The 23,475-nt window shown below is 39.4% G+C and overlaps 1 protein-coding gene across 1 annotated transcript in view; it reads left to right on the top strand.

The window, feature by feature from the left end:
• LOC128640588 (complement C1s subcomponent-like) overlaps positions 1-12,875 on the top strand; it is a 153,834-nt gene extending 140,959 nt beyond the window's left edge. Inside the window, exon 5 of the mRNA XM_053693058.1 lies at positions 11,863-12,875. Coding sequence (XP_053549033.1) covers positions 11,863-12,647 — 785 coding nt within the window. The 3' untranslated portion in view covers positions 12,648-12,875. The remainder of the gene's footprint in view (positions 1-11,862) is intronic.
• The last annotated feature ends 10,600 nt before the right edge of the window (positions 12,876-23,475 follow it).

Here is a 23,475-nt window from a genome sequence, read left to right as displayed (position 1 = left end):
AGTTACAAAAAATAAAAAAATATTTACAAACATAAGAAAAATATTACAACAATTTTAAACTAATTACACCTACTCTAAGCCCCCTAATAAAATAACAAAGCCCCCCAAAATAACAAAATGCCCTACCCTATTCTAAATTACTAAAGTTAAAAGCTCTTTTACCTTACCAGCCCTGAACAGGGCCCTTTGCGGGGCATGCCCCAAGAAGTTCAGCTCTTTTGCCTGTAAAAAAAACATACAATAACCCCCCCCCAACATTACAACCCACCACCCACATACCCCTAATCTAACCCAAACCCCCCTTAAATAAACCTAACACTAAGCCCCTGAAGATCTTCCTACCTTATCTTCACCATACCAGGTTCACCGATCCGTCCTGAAGAGCTCCTCCGATGTCCTGATCCAAGCCCAAGCGGGGGGCTGAAGATGTCCATGATCCGGTAGAAGTCTTCATCCAAGCGGGGCAGAAGAGGTCTTCCATCCGATTGAAGTCTTCATCCAAGCGGGGCAGAAGAGGTCTTCCATCCGATTGAAGTCTTCATCCAGGCGGCATCTTCTATCGACATCCATCTGGAGCGGAGCGGCAGCATCCTGAAGACCTCCGACGTGGAACATCCATCCTGGCCGACGACTGAACGACGAATGACGGTTCCTTTAAATGACGTCATCCAAGATGGCGTCCCTCGAATTCCGATTGGCTGATAGGATTCTATCAGCCAATCGGAATTAAGGTAGGAATATTCTGATTGGCTGATGGAATCAGCCAATCAGAATCAAGTTCAATCCGATTGGCTGATCCAATCAGCCAATCAGATTGAGCTCGCATTCTATTGGCTGTTCCGATCAGCCAATAGAATGCGAGCTCAATCTGATTGGCTGATTGGATCAGCCAATCGGATTGAACTTGATTCTGATTGGCTGATTCCATCAGCCAATCAGAATATTCATACCTTAATTCCGATTGGCTGATAGAATCCTATCAGCCAATCGGAATTCGAGGGACGCCATCTTGGATGACGTCCCTTAAAGGAACCGTCATTCTTCAGTTGGACGTCGCCGGATGAAGATGGGTCCGCGTCGGAGGTCTTCAGGATGGAGCCGGTCCTCATCGGATGAAGATAGAAGATGCCGCTTGGAAGATGATGGTTGCCGGTCCGGATCTACTCTTCTTCCCGGATAGGATGAAGACTTTGGAGCCTCTTCTGGACCTCTTCAGCCACCGGATGATGGATGTCTAGCCCCCGCTTGGGTTGGATGAAGATTTTGGAGCCAGGACGGATCGGTGATACCTGGTGAGGTGAAGACAAGGTAGGATGATCTTCAGGGGCTTAGTGTTAGGTTTATTTAAGGGGGGTTTGGGTTAGATTAGGGGTATGTGGGTTGTAATGTTGGGGGGGGGGGGTAATTGTATGTTTTTTTTTTACAGGAAAAAGAGCTGAACTTTTTGGGGCATGCCCCGCAAAGGGCCCTGTTCAGGGCTGGTAAGGTAAAAGAGCTTTGAACTTTAGTAATTTAGAATAGGGTAGGGAATTTTTTATTTTGGGGGGCTTTGTTATTTTATTAGGGGGCTTAGAGTAGGTGTAATTAGTTTAAAATTGTTGTAATATTTTTCTTATGTTTGTAAATATTTTTTTATTTTTTGTAACTTAGTTCTTTTTTATTTTTTGTACTTTAGTTAGTTTATTTCATTGTAGTTATTTGTAGATATTGTATTTAATTAATGTATTGATAGTGTAGTGTTAGCTTTAATTGTAGGTATTTTATTTAATTAATTTAATGATAGTATAGTGTTAGGTTTAATTGTAACTTAGGTTAGGATTTATTTTACAGGTAATTTTGTAATTATTTTAACTAGGTAACTATTAAATAGTTCTTAACTATTTAATAGCTATTGTACCTGGTTAAAATAATTACAAAGTTGCCTGTAAAATAAATATTAATCCTAAAATAGCTACAATGTAATTATAATTTATATTGTAGCTATATTAGGATTTATTTTACAGGTAAGTATTTAGCTTTAAATAGGAATAATTTATTTAATAAGAGTTAATTAATTTCGTTAGATTAATATTATATTTAACTTAGGGGGGTGTTAGTGTTAGGGTTAGACTTAGCTTTAGGGGTTAATACATTTATTAGAATAGCGGTGAGCTCCGGTCGGCAGATTAGGGGTTAATAATTGAAGTTAGGTGTCGGCGATGTTAGGGAGGGCAGATTAGGGGTTAATACTATTTATTATAGGGTTAGTGAGGCGGATTAGGGGTTAATAACTTTATTATAATAGCGGTGTGGTCCGATCGGCAGATTAGGGGTTAATAAGTGTAGGCAGGTGGAGGCGACGTTGAGGGCGGCAGATTAGGGGTTAATAAATATAATATAGGGGTCGGCGGTGTTAGGGGCAGCAGATTAGGGGTACATAGCTATAATGTAGGTGGCGGCGCTTTGCGGTCGGCAGATTAGGGGTTAATTATTGTAGGTAGCTGGCGGCGACGTTGTGGGGGGCAGGTTAGGGGTTAATAAATATAATACAGGGGTCGGTGGTGTTAGGGGCAGCAGATTAGGGGTACATAGGGATAACTTAGCTGGCGGCGCTTTGCGGTCGGCAGATTAGGGGTTAAAAAAAATAAATCGAGTGGCGGCGATGTGGGGGGACCTCGGTTTAGGGGTACATAGGTAGTTTATGGGTGTTAGTGTACTTTAGAGTACAGTAGTTAAGAGCTTTATGAACCGGCGTTAGCCCAGAAAGCTCTTAACTACTGACTTTTTTCTGCGGCTGGAGTTTTGTCGTTAGAATTCTAATGCTCACTTCAGACACGACTCTAAATACCGGAGTTAGAAAGATCCCATTGAAAAGATAGGATACGCAATTGACGTAAGGGGATCTGCGGTATGGAAAAGTCGCGGCTGAAAAGTGAGCGTTAGACCCTTTTTTGAGTGACTCCAAATACCGGAGGTAGCCTAAAACCAGTGTTAGGAGCCTCTAACGCTGGTTTTCACGGCTAACGCCAAACTCCAAATCTAGCCGTAAGTATGGAGCTAAGGGGGACACACAGCCAAACCACCCCCCTGTATTCCTGGCCGATAACTGGATACTTCAGGTACCAGGGATGGCCAGAACTGTGCTCCCCACAAACCAAAGACTTATAGACACACTAATACAAACGCGTTTTGGCTGAGATGTGGCCTTTCTCAATGTGAAATAAAACTGACAAGCCGAGTGCCGCTCTAGAAACGCTTTAAAAATCCTATACAGCTATGTATCAGCCTATCATACTGTAAGAGAGCTGCATGCCCCCTTCAGAAAGAATCCCGATGCAGTGATGTCACGGAGGACAGCACTCAAAGGATATCCTCATTGGTTGCAAGCTAAACCCCTTTAGACCAATCACCAGGCAGTTATCTCGTGCCTGCACTTAATACGGCCCAATGTATTGAATATACATATTAGGATCCGATTCGGTTGACATAAAAGTAATATTGTATAGGTATAAGCGTAATACGAATTGCGGCATATCACTACTTAAACATGCACTCATATAAAATACACCACTGTCTCCACCGAAGCAATTTATGTTATCAGCAATTTGCTTGTAGTTATGAGCATAATGCTGTTAGATAACCACTTCCCAAAAGAGGCGGCCAGAATGTGTGTGCAGCTATTAAACAAAAACATAATTTATGCTTACCTGATAAATTTATTTCTCTTGTGGTGTATCCAGTCCACGAATCATCCATTACTTGTGGGATATTCTCATTCCCAACAGGAAGTTGCAAGAGGACACCCACAGCAGAGCTGTCTATATAGCTCCTCCCCTAACTGCCATATCCAGTCATTCGAACGAAAACAAACAGAGAAAGGAGAAACCATAGGGTGCAGTGGTGACTGTAGTTTAAAATTAAAAAATACCTGCCTTAAAATGACAGGGCGGGCCGTGGACTGGATACACCACAAGAGAAATAAATTTATCAGGTAAGCATAAATTATGTTTTCTCTTGTAAGGTGTATCCAGTCCACGGATCATCCATTACTTGTGGGATACCAATACCAAAGCTAAAGTACACGGATGAAGGGAGGGACAAGGCAGGTACTTAAATGGAAGGTACCACTACCTGTAAAACCTGTCTCCCAAAAATAGCCTCAGAAGAAGCAAAAGTATCAAATTTGTAGAATTTTGAAAAAGTATGAAGCGAAGACCAAGTCGCCGCCTTGCAGATCTGTTCAACAGAAGCCTCATTTTTAAAGGCCCATGTGGAAGCCACAGCTCTAGTAGAATGAGCTGTAATCCTTTCTGGAGGCTGCTGGCCAGCAGTCTCATAAGCTAAGCGGATTATGCTTTTTAGCCAAAAAGAAAGAGAGGTTGCCGAAGCCTTTTGACCTCTCCTCTGTCCAGAGTAGACAACAAACAAAGCAGATGTTTGATGAAAATCTTTAGTAGCTTGTAAGTAAAACTTTAAAGCACGAACCACGTCCAGATTGTGTAATAGACGTTCCTTCTTTAAAAAAGGATTAGGACACAAAGACGGAACAACAATCTCTTGATTGATATTCTTATTAGATACCACCTTAGGTAAAAACCCAGATTTGGTACGCAGAACTACCTTATCTGCATGGAAGATCAGATAAGGAGAGTCACATTGTAAGGCAGATAACTCGGAAACTCTACGAGCCGAGGAAATAGCTACCAAAAAAAGAACTTTCCAAGATAAAAGTTTGATATCTATGGAATGAAGAGGTTCAAACGGAACCCCCTGAAGAACTTTAAGAACGAAATTTAAACTCCATGGTGGAGCAACAGGTTTAAACACAGGCTTGATTCTAACTAAAGCCTGACAAAATGCCTGAACGTCTGGGACATCCGCCAGACGCTTGTGCAAAAGAATAGATAGCGCAGAAATCTGTCCCTTTAAGGAACTAGCTGACAATCCTTTCTCCAATCCTTCTTGGAGAAAAGATAATATCCTGGGAATCCTGACTTTACTCCATGAGTAGCCCTTGGATTCACACCAATAAAGATATTTCCGCCATATCTTATGATAGATTTTCCTGGTGACAGGCTTTCGTGCCTGAATTAAGGTATCAATGACTGACTCGGAGAAACCACGCTTTGATAAAATCAAGCGTTCAATCTCCAGGCAGTCAGCCTCAGAGAAATTAGATTCGGATGGTTGAAAGGACCTTGAAGTAGAAGGTCCTGTCTCAGCGGCAGAGTCCATGGTGGAAAGGATGACATGTCCACCAGATCTGCATACCAAGTCCTGCGTGGCCACGCAGGCGCTATCAAGATCACCGTTGCTCTCTCCTGCTTGATTTTGGCAATCAGACGAGGGAGCAGAGGAAACGGTGGAAACACATAAGCCAGGTTGAAGGATCAAGGCGCTACTAGAGCATCTATCAGCGTTGCCTTGGGGTCCCTGGACCTGGATCCGTAACAAGGAAGCTTGGCGTTCTGGCGAGACGCCATGAGATCCAGTTCTGGTTTGCCCCAACGATGAACCAATTGAGCAAACACCTCCGGATGGAGTTCCCACTCCCCCGGATGAAAAGTCTGACGACTTAGAAAATCCGCCTCCCAGTTCTCTACACCTGGGATATGGATAGCTGATAGGTGGCAAGAGTGAATCTCTGCCCAGCGAATTATCTTTGAGACTTCTAACATCGCTAGGGAACTCCTTGTTCCCCCATGATGGTTGATGTAAGCCACAGTCGTGATGTTGTCCGACTGAAATCTGATGAACCTCATTGTTGCTAAATGAGGCCAAGCCTAAAGAGCATTGAATATCGCTCTTAGTTCCAGAATGTTTATTGGAAGGAGTGACTCCTCCTGAGTCCACGATCCCTGAGCCTTCAGGGAGTTCCAGACTGCACCCCAACCTAGAAGGCTGGCATCTGTTGTCACAATTGTCCAATCTGGCCTGCGAAAGGTCATACCTTTGGACAGATGGACCCGAGATAGCCACCAGAGAAGAGAATCCCTGGTCTCTTGATCCAGATTTAGTAGAGGGGACAAATCTGTGTAATCCCCATTCCACTGACTGAGCATGCAGAGTTGCAGCGGTCTGAGATGTAGGCGTGCAAATGGCACTATGTCCATTGCCGCTACCATTAAGCCGATTACTTCCATGCACTGAGCCACCGAATGGCGAGGGATGGAATAAAGAACACAGCAGGAATTTAGAAGTTTTGATAACCTGGACTCCGTCAGGTAAATTTTCATTTCTACAGAATCTATCAGAGTCCCTAGGAAGGAAACTCTTGTAAGGGGGGATAGAGAACTCTTTTCCTCGTTCACCTTCCACCCATGCGACCTCAGAAATGCCAACACTATGTCTGTATGAGACTTGGCAATTTGGAAGTTTGACGCCTGAATTAGGATGTCGTCTAAATAAGGGGCCACTGCTATGCCCCGCGGCCTTAGGACCGCCAGAAGCGACCCCAGAACCTTCGTAAAAATTCTTGGGGCTGTAGCTAACCCAAAGGGAAGAGCTACAAACTGGTAATGCCTGTCTAGGAAGGCAAACCTGAGAAACCGATGATGATCTTTGTGTATCGGAATGTGAAGATAAGCATCCTTTAAATCCACTGTAGTCATGTATTGACCCTCCTGGATCATAGGTAGGATGGTATGAATAGTCTCCATCTTGAATGATGGAACTCTGAGGAATTTGTTTAAGATCTTTAGATCCAAAATTGGTCTGAAGGTTCCCTCTTTTTTGGGAACTACAAACAGATTTGAGTAAAATCCCTGTCCCTGTTCCTCCTTTGGAACTGGATGGATCACTCCCATAACTAGGAGGTCTTGTACACAGTGTAAGAATGCCTCTCTCTTTATCTGGTTTGCAGATAATTGTGAAAGGTGAAATCTCCCTTTTGGGGGGGAAGCCTTGAAGTCCAGAAGATATCCCTGGGATATAATTTCCAACGCCCAGGGATCCTGAACATCTCTTGCCCACGCCTGGGCGAAGAGCGAAAGTCTGCCCCCTACTAGATCCGTTATCGGATAGGGGGCCGTTCCTTCATGCTGTCTTAGAGGCAGCAGCAGGCTTTTTGGCCTGCTTACCCTTGTTCCAGGTCTGGTTAGGTCTCCAGACCGTCTTGGACTGAGCAAAAGTTTCCTCTTGTTTTGCATTAGAGGAAGTTGATGCCGCACTTGCCTTGAAGTTTTGAAAGGCACGAAAATTAGACTGTTTGGCCCTTGATTTGGACCTATCCTGAGGAAGGGCATGACCTTTTCCTCCAGTGATATCAGCAATAATCTCCTTCAAACCAGGCCCAAATAGGGTCTGCCCCTTGAAAGGAATGTTTAGACTTTGAAGTAACGTCAGCTGACCATGATTTAAGCCATAGCGCTCTGCGCGCCTGGATAGCAAAACCAGAATTCTTAGCCGTTAGTTTAGTCAAATGAACAATGGCATCAGAAACAAAAGAATTGGCTAGCTTAAGTGCTCTAAGCTTGTCAAGTATGTCATCCAATGGAGTCGCTACCTGTAGAGCCTCTTCCAGAGACTCAAACCAGAACGCCGCAGCAGCAGTGACAGGAGCAATGCATGCAAGGGGCTGTAGGATAAAACCTTGTTGAATAAATATTTTCTTAAGGTAACCCTCTAACTTTTTATCCATTGGATCTAAGAAAGCACAACTGTCCTCGACAGGGATAGTAGTACGCTTTGCTAGAGTAGAAACTGCTCCCTCCACCTTAGGGACTGTCTGCCATAAGTCCCGTGTGGTGGCGTCTATTGGAAACATTTTTCTAAAAATAGGAGGGGGAGAGAACGGCACACCTGGTCTATCCCATTCCTTAGTAATAATTTCTGTAAACCTTTTAGGTATTGGAAAAACATCAGTACACACAGGCACTGCATAGTATTTATCCAGTCTACACAATTTCTCTGGCACTGCAATTGTATCACAGTCATTCAGAGCAGCTAAAACCTCCCTGAGTAACACGCAGAGGTGTTCAAGCTTAAATTTAAATGTAGAAATATCAGAATCAGGTTGCATCATCTTCCCTGAGTCAGAAATATCACCCACAGAAAGAAGCTCTCGTTCTTCAGCTTCTGCATATTGTGAGGCATTATCAGACATAGCTCTTAAAGCGTCAGTATGCTCTGTATTTCGTCTAACTCCAGAGCTATCTCGCTTTCCTCTAAATTCAGGTAGTCTGGCTAATACCGCTGACAGTGTTTATCCATGACTGCCGCCATGTCTTGTAAAGTAAACGCTATGGGCGCCCTAGATGTACTTGGCGCCATTTGAGCGGGAGTCAAAGGATCTGACACGTGGGGAGAGTTAGTCGGCATAACTTCCCCCTCGTCAGATTCCTCTGGTGATAAATTTTTTAAAGACAGAATATGATCTTTATTGCTTAAAGTGAAATCAGTACATTTGGTACACATTCTAAGAGGGGGCTCCACAATGGCTTTTAAACATAATGAACAAGGAGTTTCCTCTATGTCAGACATGTTTATACAGACTAGCAATGAGACTAGCAATCTTGGAAAACACTTTAAATCAAGTTAACAAGCAAATATAATAAACGGTACTGTGCCTTTAAGAGAAACAAATTGTCAGAATTTGAAAAACGGTGAAAAAAGGCAGTAAATCAAACGACATTTTTACAGTGTGTATAATAAGCTAACAGAGCATTGTACCCACTTGCAAATGGATGATTAACCCCTTAGTTCAAAAACCGGATAAAAAAAACGATCTAGACGTTTTTTAAACAGTCACACCAACTGCCACAGCCTTGCTGTGGGCCTCAGGAAACTGTTTCTAGGCAAATTTAAGCCAGCCATGTGGAAAAAACTAGGCCCCAATAAAGTTTTATCACCAAAGTATATATAAAAACGTTTAAACATGCCAGCAAACGCTTTATATTGCAAATATAAAAGAGTATTACCTCAGAAAGTAAGCATGATACCAGTCGCTATTAAATCACTGTATTCAGGCTTACCTTACATAAATTTGGCATCAGCAGCATTTTCTAGCATTCACATCTTCTAGAAAAATCTTAACTGCACATACCTCATAGCAGGATAATCTGCACGCCATTCCCCCGCTGAAGTTATCACTCTCTTCAGTCATGTGTGAGAACAGCAATGGATCTTAGTTACAACCTGCTAAGATCATAGAAATCACAGGCAGATTCTTCTATTTTTCTGCCTGGAACAAAATAGTACAACTCCGGTACCATTTAAAAATAATAAACTTTTGATTGAAGTAAAATAACAGCTACATTTCACCACTTTCCTCTTACTACCTCCATGTTTGTTGAGAGTTGCAAGAGAATGACTGGATATGGCAGTTAGGGGAGGAGCTATATAGATAGCTCTGCTGTAGGTGTCCTCTTGCAACTTCCTGTTGGGAATGAGAATATCCCACAAGTAATGGATGATCCGTGGACTGGATACACCTTACAAGAGAAATAGTCATGGTTGGATGTATTAAATTGTATTTGATCAAGATATTGCCACATCATAGAAATAATGTATTTAACCCCCAACGGAGATCATGACAAAGTATCCATAACACACTTATTTCCGATGCTGTGGCAACCTGGCCACATAACACAGACCAGTATGCCCAAACACAGTAGCATGACCATTAACTAAATATATTTATAAGATTTCTTAACATGCCAGTAAAATTCTCAAAAACAACATTTCACATTGAGAAAGGCCACATCTCAGCCAAAACGCGTTTGTATTAGTGTGTGTGTTTTAAAAAAAAATTCCTTTTCCAATTCTATTAGTCTTTGGTTTGTGGGGAGCGCAGTTCTGGCCATCCCTGGCACCTAAAGCCGAAGTATCCAGTTATCGGCCAGGAATACAGGGGGGTGGTTTAGCTGTGTGTCCCCCTTAGCTCCATACTTAGAGTTTGGAATTAGAGGAGATGACTAGGTTTATCCCTTGTTATACTATGTAATGTTTATTGCATCCTTCGTTTTAAATAATTGTTAATAAATCAGTTTTTAATTAACTAACTTGTACACATCTTAGCATTATTACCATCCAGAATAGGAAATAGTGCTATTTAACCCCTTCTTGTCCCTTTTCTCTCCCCCCATTCCCACCTTGTATTGTATAGTATATTTTTAAGGGGCAGCACCAAGGATTATTATATCCTTTTTATTTCCTAAGTGACACTTTATCACAGTGCCAATATTCTTTATCAGTTTGCTAATGTAACTGTACTGTGTAATGTATTTTTATTAAATAGTGTTATTATGTGTGTAACTGTACTGTGTAATGTATATTTATTAGATGGTGTTATTATGTGTGTAACTGTACTGTGTAATGTATTTTTATTAGATGGGTTTATTATGAGTGTAACTGTACTGTGTAATGTATTTTTATTAGATGGGTTTATTATGAGTGTAACTGTACTGTGTAATGTATTTTTATTAGATGGGTTTATTATGAGTGAAACTGTACTGTGTAATGTATTTTTATTAGATAGTGTTATAATGAGTACCTTTACTGTGTAATGTATTGTTATTAGATGGTGTTAAAATGAGTGTAACTGTACTATGTCATGTATTTTTATTAGATGGTGTTTTTAATGAGTGAACCTTTACTGTGTAATGTATTTTTATTAGATGGGTTTATTATGAGTGTAACTGTACTGTGTAATGTATTTTATTAGATAGTGTTATTATGAGTGTAACTGTACTGTGTAATGTATATTTTATTAGATAGTGTTATTATAAGTGTAACTGTACTGTGTAATGTATTTTATTAGATAGTGTTATTATGAGTGTAACTGTACTGTGTAATGTATATTAATTAGATGGTGTTATGAGTGTAACTGTACTATGTAATGTATATTTATTAGATGGTGTTATTATGTGTGTAACTGTACTGTGTAATGTATATTTATTAGATAGTGTTATTATGTGTGTAACTGTACTGTGTAATGTATATTTATTAGATAGTGTTATTATATGTGTAACTGTACTGTGTAATGTATATTTATTAGATGGTGTTATTATGATTGCAACTGTACTGTGTAATGTATTTTATTAGATTGTGTTATTATGATTGTAACTGTACTGTGTAATGTATTTTATTAGATTGTGTTATTATGAGTGTAACTGTACTTTGCAAAGTGTTTTGTGAAACTTTTTTGTTTTCAAAACAATTAACCAGAGCTCTCAAGTCAGTAATTATTCTAACTTAAGCACAATCGCATTACTTTGAACTTGTAATACCAGCAGCTATCCCAACGAGTGCAAACACCCACGATAAACCCCTTATCGCTTGCATGCAAATGGTAGCGCTACACTCCTAAACTGGTCGCTCGTATTATTTTTGCACTTATCTTGCAATTTACACAGAAAATCAGTAGGTATAAAATATGTAACCAGAGATATGACAAACAATTTATATATAAAATCTTGACTTTACAGAGGGGTGGGTTTAACCCATTGTAACATATATATGTGTTCTGGCATCAGTCTGCTATAGGGAAGGGGACAGCAGTCTTCTTTGTGCTGGGGGGCTCCAGTATCCACATCAGAACTGAGACCCTCAGTAGGACAACACATTGACTATGCATCTTTCTCTGCATTTTACAGGTTAATGTAGATAACACTGGCAACATCTCCCAGCCTCTTTAGATTCACTAATGTCACCAGCATTTCCAGTTTCAGCAGTTCAGTTAATATTCTGTGTAGTGAATTCACTGAAGGATGGAGAGATGAGCTGAACAGAATATTACAGGGATGGCTGAAGCTGGAGAGATCTCTTAATGACTTTCACAGGCTGAAAAACTTTAATAATAAATATAGGCAGCTACTGCATGTAATTTTTTTTATATTACTTGATGTGTCCTTCTCTTTCTCCCCCATTTTGATTGTTTTTCAGTTTGTGGTGTCGCCAGCAATCCGCTGGTTTCCATGTCAAGAATATTTGGTGGTTCCAATGCTGCTCCCGGCAATTTTCCATGGATGATCAGATTCCACAACCCAAATTTTGGTGGTGGAGCCCTCATATCTGACCAGTGGATCCTTACTGCTGCACATGTAATGCAGGATAATGACAACCCTAAAATGTATGGGGGGCTGATTAATCTTAGAAAACGGTATAAACATTTGTTGGAAGCTAAGAACGTCTTCATTCACCCCCATTTCAATCTAAATGCTGAAACAACAAAGAACTATAACAATGACATTGCTCTGGTGCAACTGATAAGAAAAGTCAAGATGGGACCTTGTATCTCCCCAATCTGCCTGCCCCAGAAGGGGGCATCATCCTCTCTTCAGCCAGGCAAGATTGGGTACATTGCGGGCTGGGGAATGACTGAAAGTTCAAACCAGGATTGGGCTAGAGACCTGTTGTACGCTTCTATACCTATAAGCAGATTAGACAAATGTTCCTCAATAAAAGATGCTGTGCTCACTGAAAACATGATGTGCGCTGGGGATTTAGGCAAAGACTCCTGTTCGGGGGACAGTGGGGGACCATTTATGTTTGAAGACCCACAAGACCCAAACAGGCAGTTTGTAGGTGGGATTGTCTCATGGGGACCTCCAATTTGTGGAAACTTCGGATTATACACAAAGGTAGAAAACTATCTGGACTGGATTGAAGAAACAATAAGGGATAATGAAGATGAGGAGGAAAATGAACCCTATGATGTGTGCGCCTGAGCGAAGAGGCAAAATGCTGAGCTCCATTTAGATATATCCATGTTATTAGCTATTAGTGCCAGAAGTGTGATCAAGTAGCTTAGGTACAATGACACCAGTTAATCAGTTAGATATATTGCACGCTTGTCTGCCATGTTATTAGCTATTAGTGCCAGAAGTGTGATCAAGTAGCTTAGACACAATGACACCAGTTAGTCAGTTAGATATATTGCACGCTTGTCTGCCATGTTATTACTATTAGTGCCAGGGGTGTGATCGAGTAGCTTAGACACAATGACACCAGTTAGTCAGTTAGATATATTGCATGCTTGTCTGCCATGTTATTAGCTATTAGTGCCAGAAGTGTGATCAAGTAGCTTAGACACAATGACACCAGTTAATCAGTTAGATATATTGCACGCTTGTCTGCCATGTTATTAGCTTTTAGTGCCAGAAGTGTGATCAAGTAGCTTAGGCACAATGACACCAGTTAGTCAGTTAGATATATTGCACGCTTGTCTGTCATGTTATTAGCTATTAGTGCCAGAAGTGTGATCAAGTAGCTTAGACACAATGACACCAGTTAGATATATTGCACGCTTGTCTGCCATGTTATTACTATTAGTGCCAGGGATGTGATCAAGTAGCTTAGGTACAATGACACCAGTTAGTCAGTTAGATATATTGCACGCTTGTCTGCCATGTTATTACTATTAGTGCCAGGGATGTGATCAAGTACCTTAGGTACAATGACAGCAGTTAGTCAGTTAGATATATTGCACGCTTGTCTGCCATGTTATTAGCTATTAGTGCCAGAAGGGTGATCAAGTAGCTTAGACACAATGACACAAGTTAGTCAGTTAGATATATTGCACGCTTGTCTGCCATATTATTAGCTATTAGTGCCATAAGTGTGATGAAATAGCTTAGGTACAATGACACCAGTTAGTCAGTTAGATATATTGCACGCTTGTCTGCCATGTTATTAGCTATTAGTGCCAGAAGGGTGATCAAGTAGCTTAGACACAATGACACAAGTTAGTCAGTTAGATATATTGCACGCTTGTCTGCCATATTATTAGCTATTAGTGCCATAAGTGTGATGAAATAGCTTAGGTACAATGACACCAGTTAGTCAGTTAGATATATTGCACGCTTGTCTGCCATGTTATTAGCTATTAGTGCCAGGGATGTGATCAAGTAGCTTAGGTAAAATGACACCAGTTAGTCAGTTAGATATATTGCACGCTTGTCTGCCATGTTATTAGCTATTAGTGCCAGAAGTGTGATCAAGTAGCTTAGACACAATGACACCAGTTAGTGAGTTAGATATATTGCACGCTTGTCTGCCATGTTATTACTATTAGTGCCAGAAGTGTGATCAAGTAGCTTAGGTACAATGACACCAGTTAGTCAGTTAGATATATTGCACGCTTGTCTGCCATGTTATTAGCTATTAGTGCCAGAAGTGTGATCAAGTAGCTTAGACACAATGACACCAGTTAGTCAGTTAGATATATTGCACGCTTGTCTGCCATGTTATTAGCTATTAGTGCCAGAAGTGTGATCAAGTAGCTTAGACACAATGACACCAGTTAGTCAGTTAGATATATTGCTCGCTTGTCTACCATGTTATTAGCTATTAGTGCCAGGGGTGTGATCAAGTAGCTTAGACACAATGACACCAGTTAGATATATTGCACGCTTGTCTGCCATGTTATTAGCTATTAGTGCCAGAAGTGTGATCAAGTAGCTTAGGTACAATGACACCAGTTAGTCAGTTAGATATATTGCACGCTTGTCTGCCATGTTATTAGCTATTAGTGCCAGAAGTGTGATCAAGTAGCTTAGGCACAATGACACCAGTTAGTCAGTTAGATATATTGCACGCTTGTCTGCCATGTTATTAGCTATTAGTGCCAGAAGTGTGATCAAGTAGCTTAGACACAATGACACCAGTTAGTCAGTTAGATATATTGCTCGCTTGTCTGTCATGTTATTACTATTAGTGCCAGAAGTGTGATCAAGTAGCTTAGGCACAATGACACCAGTTAGTCAGTTAGATATATTGCACGCTTGTCTGCCATGTTATTACTATTAGTGCCAGAAGTGTGATCAAGTAGCTTAGACACAATGACACCAGTTAGTCAGTTAGATATATTGCACGCTTGTCTGCCATGTTATTAGCTATTAGTGCCAGGGGTGTGATCAAGTAGCTTAGACACAATGACACCAGTTAGATATATTGCACGCTTGTCTGCCATGTTATTAGCTATTAGTGCCAGAAGTGTGATCAAGTAGCTTAGGTACAATGACACCAGTTAGTCAGTTAGATATATTGCTCGCTTGTCTGCCATGTTATTACTATTAGTGCCAAAAGTGTGATCAAGTAGCTTAGGTACAATGACACCAGTTAGTCAGTTAGATATATTGCTCGCTTGTCTGCCATGTTATTAGCTATTAGTGCCAGACGTGTGATCAAGTAGCTTAGGTACAATGACACCAGTTAGTCAGTTAGATATATTGCTCGCTTGTCTGCCATGTTATTACTATTAGTGCCAGAAGTGTGATCAAGTAGCTTAGGCACAATGACACCAGTTAGTCAGTTAGATATATTGCACGCTTGTCTGCCATATTATTAGCTATTAGTGCCAGAAGTGTGATCAAGTAGCTTAGACACAGGGACACCAGTTAGTCAGTTAGATATATTGCACGCTTGTCTGCCATGTTATTAGCTATTAGTGCCATAAGTGTGATCAAGTAGCTTAGGTACAATGACACCAGTTAGTCAGTTAGATATATTGCACGCTTGTCTGTCATGTTATTACTATTAGTGCCAAAAGTGTGATCAAGTAGCTTAGGTACAATGACACCAGTTAGTCATTTAGATATATTGCTCGCTTGTCTGCCATGTTATTAGCTATTAGTGCCAGAAGTGTGATCAAGTAGCTTAGACACAATGACATTAGTTAGTCAGTTAGATATATTGCACGCTTGTCTGCCATGTTATTAGCTATTAGTGCCAGAAGTGTGATCAAGTAGCTTAGGCACAATGACACCAGTTAGTCAGTTAGATATATTGCACGCTTGTCTGCCATGTTATTAGCTATTAGGGCCATAAGTGTGATCAAGTAGCTTAGGTACAATGACACCAGTTAGACAGTTAGATATATTGCACGCTTGTCTGCCATGTTATTAGCTATTAGTGCCAGAAGTGTGATCAAGTAGCTTAGGTACAATGACACCAGTTAGTCAGTTAGATATATTGCAAGCTTGTCTGCCATGTTATTAGCTATTAGTGCCAGAAGTGTGATCAAGTAGCTTAGACACAATAACACCAGTTAGTCAGTTAGATATATTGCTCGCTTGTCTGCCATGTTATTAGCTATTAGTGCCAGGGATGTGATCAAGTAGCTTAGGTAAAATGACACCAGTTAGTCAGTTAGATATATTGCACGCTTGTCTGCCATGTTATTAGCTATTAGTGCCAGAAGTGTGATCAAGTAGCTTAGACACAATGACACCAGTTAGTGAGTTAGATATATTGCACGCTTGTCTGCCATGTTATTACTATTAGTGCCAGAAGTGTGATCAAGTAGCTTAGGTACAATGACAACAGTTAGTCAGTTAGATATATTGCACGCTTGTCTGCCATGTTATTAGCTATTAGTGCCAGAAGTGTGATCAAGTAGCTTAGGTACAATGACACCAGTTAGTCAGTTAGATATATTGCACGCTTGTCTGCCATGTTATTAGCTATTAGTGCCAGAAGTGTGATCAAGTAGCTTAGGCACAATGACACCAGTTAGTCAGTTAGATATATTGCACGCTTGTCTGCCATGTTATTAGCTATTAGTGCCAGAAGTGTGATCAAGTAGCTTAGACACAATGACACCAGTTAGTCAGTTAGATATATTGCTCGCTTGTCTGTCATGTTATTACTATTAGTGCCAGAAGTGTGATCAAGTAGCTTAGGCACAATGACACCAGTTAGTCAGTTAGATATATTGCACGCTTGTCTGCCATGTTATTAGCTATTAGTGCCAGAAGTGTGATCAAGTAGCTTAGACACAATGACACCAGTTAGTCAGTTAGATATATTGCACGCTTGTCTGCCATGTTATTAGCTATTAGTGCCAGGGGTGTGATCAAGTAGCTTAGACACAATGACACCAGTTAGATATATTGCACGCTTGTCTGCCATGTTATTAGCTATTAGTGCCAGAAGTGTGATCAAGTAGCTTAGGTACAATGACACCAGTTAGTCAGTTAGATATATTGCTCGCTTGTCTGCCATGTTATTAGCTATTAGTGCCAGACGTGTGATCAAGTAGCTTAGGTACAATGACACCAGTTAGTCAGTTAGATATATTGCTCGCTTGTCTGCCATGTTATTAGCTATTAGTGCCAGACGTGTGATCAAGTAGCTTAGGTACAATGACACCAGTTAGTCAGTTAGATATATTGCTCGCTTGTCTGCCATGTTATTACTATTAGTGCCAGAAGTGTGATCAAGTAGCTTAGGTACAATGACACCAGTTAGTCAGTTAGATATATTGCACGCTTGTCTGCCATGTTATTAGCTATTAGTGCCAGGGGTGTGATCAAGTAGCTTAGACACAATGACACCAGTTAGTCAGTTAGATATATTGCACGCTTGTCTGCCATATTATTAGCTATTAGTGCCAGAAGTGTGATCAAGTAGCTTAGACACAGGGACACCAGTTAGTCAGTTAGATATATTGCACGCTTGTCTGCCATGTTATTACTATTAGTGCCAGAAGTGTGATCAAGTAGCTTAGGTACAATGACACCAGTTAGTCAGTTAGATATATTGCACACTTGTCTGCCATGTTATTAGCTATTAGGGCCATAAGTGTGATCAAGTAGCTTAGGTACAATGACACCAGTTAGACAGTTAGATATATTGCACGCTTGTCTGCCATGTTATTACTATTAGTGCCAGAAGTGTGATCAAGTAGCTTAGGTACAATGACACCAGTTAGTCAGTTAGATATATTGCACGCTTGTCTGCCATGTTATTAGCTATTAGTGCCAGAAGTGTGATCAAGTAGCTTAGGTACAATGACACCAGTTAGTCAGTTAGATATATTGCACGCTTGTCTGCCATGTTATTAGCTATTAGTGCCAGAAGTGTGATCAAGTAGCTTAGGCACAATGACACCAGTTAGTCAGTTAGATTTATTGCACGCTTGTCTGTCATGTTATTAGCTATTAGTGCCAGAAGTGTGATCAAGTAGCTTAGGTACAATGACACCAGTTAGTCAGTTAGATATATTGCTCGCTTGTCTGCCATGTTATTAGCTATTAGTGCCAGAAGTGTGATCAAGTAGCTTAGGCACAATGACACCAGTTAGTCAGTTAGATATATTGCACGCTTGTCTGCCATGTTATTAGCTATTAGTGCCAGAAGTGTGATCAAGTAGCTTAGGCACAATGACACCAGTTAGTCAGTTAGATTTATTGCACGCTTGTCTGTCATGTTATTAGCTATTAGTGCCAGAAGTGTGATCAAGTAGCTTAGGCACAATGACACCAGTTAGTCAGTTAGATATATTGCACGCTTGTCTGTCATATTATTAGCTATTAGTGCCAGAAGTGTGATCAAGTAGCTTAGGTACAATGACACCAGTTAGTCAGTTAGATATATTGCACGCTTGTCTGCCATGTTATTAGCTATTAGTGCCATAAGTTTGATCAAGTAGCTTAGGTACAATGACACCAGTTAGTCAGTTAGATATATTGCACGCTTGTCTGCCATGTTATTAGCTATTAGTGCCAGGGGTGTGATCAAGTTGCTTAGACACAATGACACCAGTTAGTCAGTTAGATATATTGCACGCTTGTCTGCCATGTTATTAGCTATAAGTGCCAGAAGTGTGATCAAGTAGCTTAGGCACAATGACACCAGTTAGTCAGTTAGATTTATTGCACGCTTGTCTGTCATGTTATTAGCTATTAGTGCCAGAAGTGTGATCAAGTAGCTTAGACACAATGACACCAGTTAGTCAGTTAGATATATTGCACGCCTGTCTGCCATGTTATTAGCTATTAGTGCCAGGGGTGTGATCAAGTTGCTTAGACACAATAACACCAGTTAGTCAGTTAGATATATTGCACGCTTGTCTGTCATGTTATTAGCTATTAGTGCCAGAAGTGTGATCAAGTAGCTTAGGTACAATGACACCAGTTAGTCAGTTAGATATATTGCACGCTTGTCTGCCATGTTATTAGCTATTAGTGCCAGAAGTGTGATCAAGTTGCTTAGACACAATGACATCAGTTAGTCAGTTAGATATATTGCACGCTTGTCTGCCATGTTATTACTATTAGTGCCAGGGGTGTGATCAAGTAGCTTAGGTACAATGACACCAGTTAGTCAGTTAGATATATTGCACGCTTGTCTGCCATGTTATTAGCTATTAGTGCCAGAAGTGTGATCAAGTAGCTTAGGTACAATGACACCAGTTAGTCAGTTAGATATATTGCACGCTTGTCTGCCATGTTATTAGCTATTAGTGCCAGGGGTGTGATCAAGTTGCTTAGACACAATGACACCAGTTAGTCAGTTAGATATATTGCACGCTTGTCTGCCATGTTATTAGCTATTAGTGCCAGAAGTGTGATCAAGTAGCTTAGACACAATGACACCAGTTAGATATATTGCTCGCTTGTCTGCCATGTTATTAGCTATTAGTGCCAGAAGTGTGATCAAGTAGCTTAGGTACAATGACACCAGTTATTTTAAGATTGGATATCAGAGCGCCAAACAACGTAGGCAGGGTCTATGGGCAGATAGTCAAATACCAAAGGTAACAATAGGTTGAAATAATATGATTTAATACATAAGATAAAAAAGTTGGTACATTTAAAATTATACAACAATTAGTCATGGATCCATGTTACACTTTAAAATATATATTGAAACAATAGGAACAATTTAAAAATGCTTGTAGAACAATAAATAACAAAAAAAAAAAAAAAAAAAAAAATCTAACAAATAATGTCTATCGCTTAAAACTTAAATTCTAATATGTGAATGCTAGGAGCGCTTATGCACACTCTATTTATAAAAACAATGGGTTACAATGCACAGGTGGATAGATTCCAGGTTGCTTGAAACCGGTGGGTGTGAAATGTAAGTGGCTCCAAATTGGGGTTTTGCCTATGTGTTTATCCAAAATTGTGTAACTCCTAACAGGTGGACAAAAAATGTTACAGGAATGTCTAGAACCTGAATTCAAAATATAAGACCTGAGGTTGTGCCTATGTGTTTATCCAAAAAGGGTGTAAATCCTAACAAGTGAAAAAATGTGAGAAAAATATTGCAGGGGTGTCTGAACCTTATTTTCAAAATAAACAATGAATTCAAAATAAAACGATATACAAGTGAATTTTTGACAAATCAACTAATGCAAACATAAAGCATAAATAGAACCAAAAAAAACAACAGCACAACTTTAACGTGTGTTCAAATGTGTTTCTGCTTGCAAACTGTGATGTGATGTGAACAAATATCTATTATAAACACTGAATAGTGGCAAAACTTTGTGATTGGATTAAAATTGAACACAGGCTCTAAATTGATACCCTAAAATACAAATCTAAAGGGCTCAGAGTTGCTGAGCTAGATATAAGGGACTTGCTCAAAGAGCCTCGAGATGTTAATTAAAAGAGACCATATAACAACAGTGGGTTAAAAAACGGATGATATAACATACAATGCTTAAAAGTCCAAATAAATATTCAAATTGGATAATAAGAATCTTGCTATAGTCTATCTCAATATGGATCCCAACTGCTGATTATGTAGAAATCTTCTTGGGCGGTAGTTAACAAATAATTCCAACTTGCAATGTTGTCCCTTACCTGCCAAAAAAGGAAAGGCAAACAATAGTGCAGATGGCTTCTTAATGTGATCACAATTAAAATACTCCTTACCAGTCAACCGGTTTCGGTCTTCACTGACCTTTCTCAAACAATAGTGCAGATGGCTTCTTAATGTGATCACAATTAAAATACTCCTTACCAGTCAACCGGTTTCGGTCTTCACTGACCTTTCTCAAACAATAGTGCAGATGGCTTCTTAATGTGATCACAATTAAAATACTCCTTACCAGTCAACCGGTTTCGGTCTTCACTGACCTTTCTCAAACAATAGTGCAGATGGCTTCTTAATGTGATCACAATTAAAATACTCCTTACCAGTCAACCGGTTTCGGTCTTCACTGACCTTTCTCAAACAATAGTGCAGATGGCTTCTTAATGTGATCACAATTAAAATACTCCTTACCAGTCAACCGGTTTCGGTCTCCACTGACCTTTCTCAAGACTGGTTTGGGGTAAGGACCTAGACTGTTATATACCTTGCTGATTAACAGGTGAAATTACCACCTGTGTAGTAGAACCGGATGTGAAAACAACAATTTTTTCTTTTTCTCCTGGGTTAGAGAGAACATAGCAAAGCTTTTAGTTACCAAGGCAATTTGCTTGTTTTTTCAGAATCAGCTAAAATAATATGAGCATTGTCAAAAATAAAAGTCCAATTATGTAGATATGTTTATAAAAAAATGTCCGTTTAAAAAACTTTGTGAAATGTAAAAAAAAAAAAAAAAAAAAAAAAAAAAAAAGTGTCAAAAAAATTGTCCGTTTAAAACATCTGTTTCTATATTTATACTTTCTTAATAAATGATGAAACTTTATGATGCATATTAGGTTATTATTTACTACTGCATATATTGTATTCTTGTGGAATTATTTATGTATATATTGGCCATGTTGTAATACCTATCACTCATAGGTTCTGATTTGAGGGCTCAAGCCAGAATGTATGTGCTATTGGCTGATTTAGGGGTGTGTTAAATTCCTGCAATCTGATTGCTTGTCTGTGTTTAATGTGCTTCCTTAGCACTATAGACAAGCTGTAAAAGCCTTGACAAAACAAACAAACCGAATTTCTTACATCCTTGCTTCCCTCATAAATAATCATTCGCTATGATCATTATTTAACAGAGGGATTCTAGTTTCTATGTATGAAGCGCATAGCTGCTAAATGAGATTTCAAACAGGGTATAATATATTTTATATATGACAAAAGCTTAACAATTTCAGGCAGAGTGTAGTGTGTTTAATGTACAACTTAAGGTTAAAATTACATACTGGAATGAAAATCGTGTTTCTGACTGACCTATTATGATTATGTGATTTCCTTCAGGTTAACATACTGTTTAAGACAAAAAAGCAGAGACAGAAAACAAAAAAACCAAACAAAAATAAATTAAACAAATTTTTATTTTTGTTTGGTTTTTTTGTTTTCTGTCTCTGCTTTTTTGTCTTAAACAGTATGTTAACCTGAAGGAAATCACATAATCATAATAGGTCAGTCAGAAACACGATTTTCATTCCAGTATGTAATTTTAACCTTAAGTTGTACATTAAACACACTACACTCTGCCTGAAATTGTTAAGCTTTTGTCATATATAAAATATATTATACCCTGTTTGAAATCTCATTTAGCAGCTATGCGCTTCATACATAGAAACTAGAATCCCTCTGTTAAATAATGATCATAGCGAATGATTATTTATGAGGGAAGCAAGGATGTAAGAAATTCGGTTTGTTTGTTTTGTCAAGGCTTTTACAGCTTGTCTATAGTGCTAAGGAAGCACATTAAACACAGACAAGCAATCAGATTGCAGGAATTTAACACACCCCTAAATCAGCCAATAGCACATACATTCTGGCTTAAGCCCTCAAATTAGAACCTATGAGTGCTAGGTATTACAACATGGCCAATATATACATAAATAATTCCACAAGAATACAATATATGCAGCAGTAAATAATAACCTAATATGCATCATAAAGTTTCATCATTTATTAAGAAAGTATAAATATAGAAACAGATGTTTTAAATGGACATTTTACAAGTGTTTTAAACGGTCATTTTTTTATAAACATATCTACATAATTGGATTTTTATTTTTGACAATGCTCATATTATTTTAGCTGATTCTGAAAAAACAAGCAAATTGCCTTGGTAACTAAAAGCTTTGCTATGTTCTCTCTAACCCAGGAGAAAAAGAAAAAATTGTTGTTTTCACATCCGGTTCTACTACACAGGTGTTAATTTCACCAATCAGCAAGGTATATAACAGTCTAGGTCCTTACCTCAAACCAGTCTTGAGAAAGGTCAGTGGAGACCGAAACCGGTTGACTGGTAAGGAGTATTTTAATTGTGATCACATTAAGAAGCCATCTGCACTATTGTTTGAGAAAGGTCAGTGGAGACCGAAACCGGTTGACTGGTAAGGAGTATTTTAATTGTGATCACATTAAGAAGCCATCTGCACTATTGTTTGCCTTTCCTTTTTTGGCAGGTAAGGGACAACATTGCAAGTTGGAATTATTTGTTAACTACCGCCCAAGAAGATTTCTACATAATCAGCAGTTGGGATCTGTTAGGGGTAATATGAACCTGACTGCAGCCATCTTGTTCCCTGCAGCCATCTTGTGATGATTAGCATCCATTTTGTAATAATTAGAATTTATTATAGCAGTTATTATGTAGTGAGAAAATATGCTGATGTTAGTAAAATTGTATTAGTATTACTGGCCTTGTAGAAGGTTCCTGGCAAGGCTCCTGGAAGTCTGTTATCTAGGTAAGATGGCCAAACGACCTTGCTTTAGGCTGAAATATGCGCACAGATATATTTTTGCTACTGTCATAAGAAACACTCCTTCATACTCCTCTTTTTCTCATGTATTTTTGTAAGCTTCTTTTGTTCATGAAATATGGTACAAGATGACGTGGTCCTAACGTGTCAT

Source organism: Bombina bombina, chromosome 9 (assembly GCF_027579735.1).
Source record: "Bombina bombina isolate aBomBom1 chromosome 9, aBomBom1.pri, whole genome shotgun sequence".
NCBI lineage: Eukaryota > Metazoa > Chordata > Amphibia > Anura > Bombinatoridae > Bombina > Bombina bombina.
Note: the sequence above shows the minus strand (reverse complement) of the source record. Positions and strands in the feature narration are given on the sequence as shown.